The sequence below is a fragment of the Halichoerus grypus genome, chromosome 5 (assembly GCF_964656455.1).
Source record: "Halichoerus grypus chromosome 5, mHalGry1.hap1.1, whole genome shotgun sequence".
Taxonomy (NCBI): Eukaryota; Metazoa; Chordata; class Mammalia; order Carnivora; family Phocidae; genus Halichoerus; species Halichoerus grypus.
The window spans coordinates 123,706,165-123,712,164 of NC_135716.1; the positions used below are offsets into that span (position 1 = coordinate 123,706,165).

Genomic DNA, 6,000 nt, shown 5'->3' on the forward strand with positions numbered 1-6,000 from the left:
TGTCCAGACCACAGAAGTTATAAATCTTTTACTCAGAATTTGCTATGAAAACCCAAGTCTCCACAAGAGAAACCTGGAATGCAAAGAATGCTTCAAATAAAATATCAATCCATCAAGACGTATCTGTGGTATATCCACTATGCATCTAACACAGAAATAATTCTCACACTAAAAAGCATTTTAGAAGTATTGATCCACTGGTGTCATAGGTGTGTTGATAATTCGTAAATAGAACATAGACCTGGGAAAATGTTTCACAAAAATAAAATTATGTTCCCAGTAGAAATATGTTCAAAATATGAACTAAATTGTAATAGCTACTTCAACAGTGAAGGAAACCAAAAATTCAGGAAGAGAAATTAGAGAAAAACATAAATTCAAAATACCCATGATGAGCATGAAATCTTGCGACCTCCCACAGTCTCATAGCAGTCAACCTATAAATCACTCCTATTTCTCAGTCAAAAGCCAGAACTAAGGGGACTGAGAACAAACAAAAACCAAAGCACAAGTGATTACCTCGGTTGTCCAGACCACCTGTCTCTCCCTGAGCTCCCTCTTCCATTGTTTGCAGGTTCTCTCTGGGGCGATGACCTTCATTTAAAATGTTTTTTAAATATTTTAAGGTACCTCTTTTCTCACCTTCTTCACATTCTCTTTCCAATCCCCAATTCATTTCAGTGCTACTCACACTCACTTTTTCTTTTGAAAAGCTACTCTATTTCAAAGTTTAGGGGAAAAAAAGAAGTATCCTTCCAAGGGAATTCCCCTTGTCGAGTGGCATAAATTAAATTTCAAGAATGAACGCTGAAGTGATTCCAAGTACTGATAGAACTGTTCTCTGCTATTCAGATTCAAATAACTAGACTATGAGCACAGATCAAATCCCTGCTTGGTTTCACCTCAGGCCTCCTGAAACGACAACAGGCAAGCCTCAAAACGTTGACTTGCCACCCACAGACCCAACCCGGTCTCCCTGGACTTGGGTTCCCAGGACCAACTCAAGAACATCATGAAAAAGATTTAAAATGATTTCACAATTCAAGCAGCTAAATTCAAATTGTGAGGACATAATATGAATAAAGAAATCTTCAAAGAGCAGAAATCCTTTTGTAAAATAAAATCAGCTGGCATGGGATCTGTCTGCAACAGCAGCTCTCACAAACTTCCTCGTGCTTCAGGATCATCAAGACTGTTTATTAAAACTCCACTGGCAACAACGTTTGGACAGTGGCCCTGCTAGGGGCCGAGGAAAACTGCATCAGTAACAAGCACCTTCATACCACCAGGCAAGGGATGATCACAACCTTTGCGGTCCATCTACCTTCGTCTCCCCATCTGTGGATCCCCTGTATTACTGTCTCTAGCCTATTGCTTCACCGATACTGAAAAAGGAATGAAAATCATCTTTACTGCCATCACTAGCTGCATACAGGGGATTCTTTTTCTCTTTCAATGGCATGCTGTCACTCTTTTCATCATAAAGTAAAATGATGAAGGGAGTTAAGGCCATACTTAAAAATCATAAGTATTTTTTTCTTCTATCTACAAGATACTATAAATGACTTATGTTTGTTGTTAATTCCTTAACCTTAGATTTCCAAATAAAAATATCGAGCTGTCAAACATAGAGACTGGCTACACTAAAAAAAAAAAATTTTTTTTTAAAGGAATGGAATGATAAGGGAAGGGTCCCTAGTCTTCCTGCCAATCATACCTCTCCCTGAACCATGGGCATTTGTTCTTGGGTTGGTGAACTAGTGATTTCTGCACCTAACCTATCCATAGAGTTCACCTCAACTGTCCAACTATCTCATCACCTCCCTTTGGAAGCCAAGACCTAGTCTTGTGTGTTTAGAAAAACCCAGGAGCTAATATGACTTTTAGATAAAAGTCTGTCTCACTTTCTACCAAGACTTAGTTGAGTCCATTGCAGTACTGTTCTCTGCTATTCAGATTCAAATAACTAGACTATGAGCACAGATCAAATCCCTGCTTGGTTTCACCTCAGGCCTCCTGAAATGACAATAGGCAAGCCTCAAAATGTTGACTTGCCACCCACAGACCCAACCCAGCCTCCCTGGGCTTGGGTTCCTAGGACCAACTCAAGAACATCATGAAAAAAAATTTAAATGACCAATATAGTTGGTCATTTTTTTCACATTTTAGAAACTAATCCTATTAAGTATATTAAAACTATGTTGCTCTGTTAAAATTATTTTATCCTCTTCTGCAAGCAGTTTACAGTATAGTTAGAATTGTTTAGCAAGACATTTCTTTCAACTCAGGACTTGTGGGAAAATAACCATGTGTACCATAATCAGCTTAATCCTGAGCCAGAGCTGGGTGCTGAAATAAGTTTTGAGTAGGAGTAAACTCCAGCATTTAAAAGATTGATGCCCATCAAGACCAACAACTCTGGAAAAAGACAACAAACCTTGTATTAAACAGGGAAAAATGGAAGAAAGCAGAAATTGTCAAAATGTTAGGCTCTTACCAGAAATGGACTCCAGCAAATGCAGGAGACACACATTATAGCCAGGAGCTGGATGACCATTTCAAAATGATGAGACCTGCCTTGTCTGTGCTGCTGACTTTTAAATTTAACTCTTAAAAGTGTAATTCCTGTGATGGCATTGCACAAGAACGAAACGCCAAGGGCTAAGAGCCCCAGAAAAGAAAAGAGAAGAAGATAAAACCTATCTTCCCAGTCTTTGATGTGCTCTGTTTTGTAGAAACACCAGGTCCTCGATGCTTGAATTTTATAGTTTCGATGCCCAAGGATGGGTAGCAAAGCTATGAAAACAGCAAACAAGCACACTCCACTCAACATCATTTTCACATGTTTGGATGTAATTTTCGTAGAATGAAATATTGGCTTGGTGACTCCAATACATCGCTCAATGGCCATCACACTGCCTAGAAAAAGTGGGCACAGACCAGAGAATACCATGCAGATACCAAAAATACTGCAAAGGATGTTCGACTGGTCAAAGCGGATCCAGTCTTTATCAGAAGCGTATACAAAGACCGCTATAGCTCCATTGATGAGGTGGCCAAAGAAGTCTGTGATGACCAGGGCACTGGCCAAAAGCAGAAACGATGCCTTGGACTTCTGTCTAAATCTCTGATAGGCCTTCATGAGAATAGCAATGGCAAGGCTGTTTGATAAGATCCCCACTGTCATGAAGATGATTGAAAAAAATACCGAAAACCGGTTTTCCGTCTGGCAAGTTGTATTTGAAAGGAGCCCAGCTGCAGGAGACACTGGCTGTTTGGAATTGTTCATAGACATTGTTGTGGAGATAAAAAAAAAAAAAAAAAAGCTGGCCACTCAAGTCATCTCCCTCTCAGCACAGTGCAGGCTTGCAGTCCGGACATCTGCAGCATAAAGACAGAGGAATGGTGAGCACTGGATAACTGCTCATCTGACATTTAAGACTGACCGGCCCAGCACCCTGCGGTGGGACTCGGATGTATCTGGCCTATCATAAGCAAGGCTGCATCATACCACAGCAGCACATATCTGCCCCCCCTTCCACATTGCATCTTCAAGGTAAACAAGCTGCCAAGATTGAGACTCCCTTCGGTGCACTCTGTGGCCCCTCTGCAAATGGGTACCTCCTAAATCTCCTCCTGACCTTCACAGGCACCTTAAAACTTGTAAAGTTTACAGAGTCACCAACAAGATTAGATTTAAACCCAACAAAGTTTTTAAAAGCATGCTCGTCTATTTAAATAACGAGGTGACATTTAAAGTTTCTGCTTTTTTCTTGGATGGGCTTTGTCCCCAAACTGCAGATTATTCTTTAAGTGTTTGTCAGGCAGACAAAACAGTCTTCTTCAAACTTTGGCAGGGGGCAGAGTGGACCTGCAAACTCACTGATGTTAAATGGGGCTTCTCTCAATACGTTCTAAAACTGTTAGCTTTAGATCAAATTACAGCAAACCACACACATGTGGGACCCGCGGAAGGTCGAGTGGTGAGTCTCTAAGAAGCTTTTCTGGTCCAGCTAACACCTGTGCAGAAATCCTGGCTCGCGACAGGAAAGGAGGCAGTTCGTCGTCGTGCTCCCCGTGAGAACGTCTGCCTACATGCTGTTGATCAAGTTACAGCTTCAGGGTAGCAACGTCTCATACGAAGTATTCATTTGTATTCATTTATCGTTCTTTCCGTAGTGTGTTGAGGCCTGAGTCATAGACCCTCCATACCCATGACCACAACCATACGCCTCGAGCTAATTCGATTGAGGTTTCCGCCGAGCAGCTTTCCGGGAGGCTGGGAATTACCGAGCCAGCCTTCCTGGGCCGGACGAGAGTGGAGCCGCCCGGGCTGCCCGAGGACTGCCGCCTGCTCCGGGTCTTACAGCTCAACTTTCGCCGTGACTACCCCACCGCCCCTAAGCCTCTGCTTGAAACATCCTTCCCAAACCTAACTTGCTGACACTTTCTGCTATTGCTCAAACGCCACAGGGCCGGTTTCCCTCCCTCCCTGGGGGGCGCCAAAGGCCTGCGCTGGCCCGGGTGCGGGACTCCAAGGGTCGCCGGCCAGGAACCACCGGACGGGAAGGAGATCTCTCCGTTGCTCCGATTCCCTCCCCTGAGACCCTCTGCACCCGCAGTTCAGAATCAGTTCGGGGCAGCCGGAATACCCCTCTCTCTGAAGGTCTCCCCAGCTCGGGGCATCCGGTCCAAACTTGTTGCCAAGCTCAGACTAAGGTGCCCTCCAGTGCGGCCGGGTGAGGGTTCCACCTCGGTGGGGTGGAGCATCCGGAGGCCGACCCGTGGGAATGCAGCCGCTGGAGGGGTGGTTACCTTGGCATCCCGGGCCGCCGGTAGGGCTCTCGGCGGAGAAGGGCGCCCCGCTCCGAGTGCCATGGCGCGCCGGGCTCCGCTCCGCCGCCAAGGAGGGTTCCTCCCGCGCAGCGCCGCGCTCCCGCTCCGGCGCCGGCTCCGGCTCCGGCTCCGGCTCCGTCTCCGGTTCCGCTCGGCCCCGCCGCGCGTCGCTCCGCGCGCTCCCCCAGCGCGGAACCTGCGGGCGCACAGGGCTCCTCCGGTCACTCAGCACCCGGCGGCGCTCGCAGCCTGGGCGGGATGGAGAGCGCGGGTGACCTCCGCCGCCCCCACCCCTCCTCTCCTCTCTCCTCTCCGCCCCCTGTGCCGGGAGCCGGACCGGGGGAGACCAGGGCTCCGCGCTCAGACGCTACGGCCCATGCACCAGCATCAGAGCCCCAGCCCCACCACTTAGGGAAAAGTTTTGTTTCAAACTCCTGTTCAATCTAAAGGCGCCATCTCTAAAGCTGCAAAATAGGAATCGGGAGAGTCGAGGAAAGCCTACAGGCAGCTGTCGTGGCAGCGTGTTGGACTGTCACATTGTAGTTTGCTGACTGAATCCGTCCCAAATCCAGCTCGAAAAAGATCAAGAAATCAGGCAGAAAGAAAGAGACGGTGTATTTGAGGAAAGGGCTTGGTGGCCGATACCCCAGGGAGTTAAAAACAAGTATTTAAGCCACGTGTTGTAAAGGAAAACAGTCACTGCCTTGGGGTTCACTATCAGAGGACTGGACTATGTTTCTAACTTTCTAAGGAATGTGAGAAGGGAAAGGGATGAGAAGTATTCTTGAAGGACACCTGCAGATAAGGTATTAGTAACATTTTAATGATTTTTTTTAAAAGCCCAATGTTGACAGTATTTCTAATGGTATGTTTACCCAGAGAGTTGTGAATCTAAATTTTGTGGAGATCATTTTATTATCAAGTGAAGAAATACCCACTACTTCACTAGGAATTATGATTTGGGTCATTTTAATACTGGAACTGCTTTTTGCCAATATTGTTCTGATCCATACCTACTGTGTCTCATTTTTCCAGCTAAATACTTATAGGAATCTATTAGTGGCCTCTGTTCTTTTTATTTTAGTAAAGTGTTCCACCACTTATGTGAAAAATTAGTGCCACATGGAAATAAACCCTCTTTACTCTGTTCTAAAGTCAGAAGGG

The 6,000-nt window shown here is 45.6% G+C and overlaps 1 protein-coding gene across 1 annotated transcript in view; it reads right to left on the bottom strand.

Moving 5' to 3' along the window:
* Window positions 1–5,071, bottom strand: part of PTGFR (prostaglandin F receptor) — a 44,577-nt gene extending 39,506 nt beyond the window's left edge. Inside the window, exons 1-2 of the mRNA XM_036113406.2 lie at window positions 4,816–5,071; window positions 2,498–3,381 (exon numbers count right to left, since the gene is read on the bottom strand). Coding sequence (XP_035969299.1) covers window positions 2,498–3,295 — 798 coding nt within the window. The 5' untranslated portion in view covers window positions 3,296–3,381; window positions 4,816–5,071. The remainder of the gene's footprint in view (window positions 1–2,497; window positions 3,382–4,815) is intronic.
* Between the last annotated feature and the right edge of the window lie 929 nt (window positions 5,072–6,000).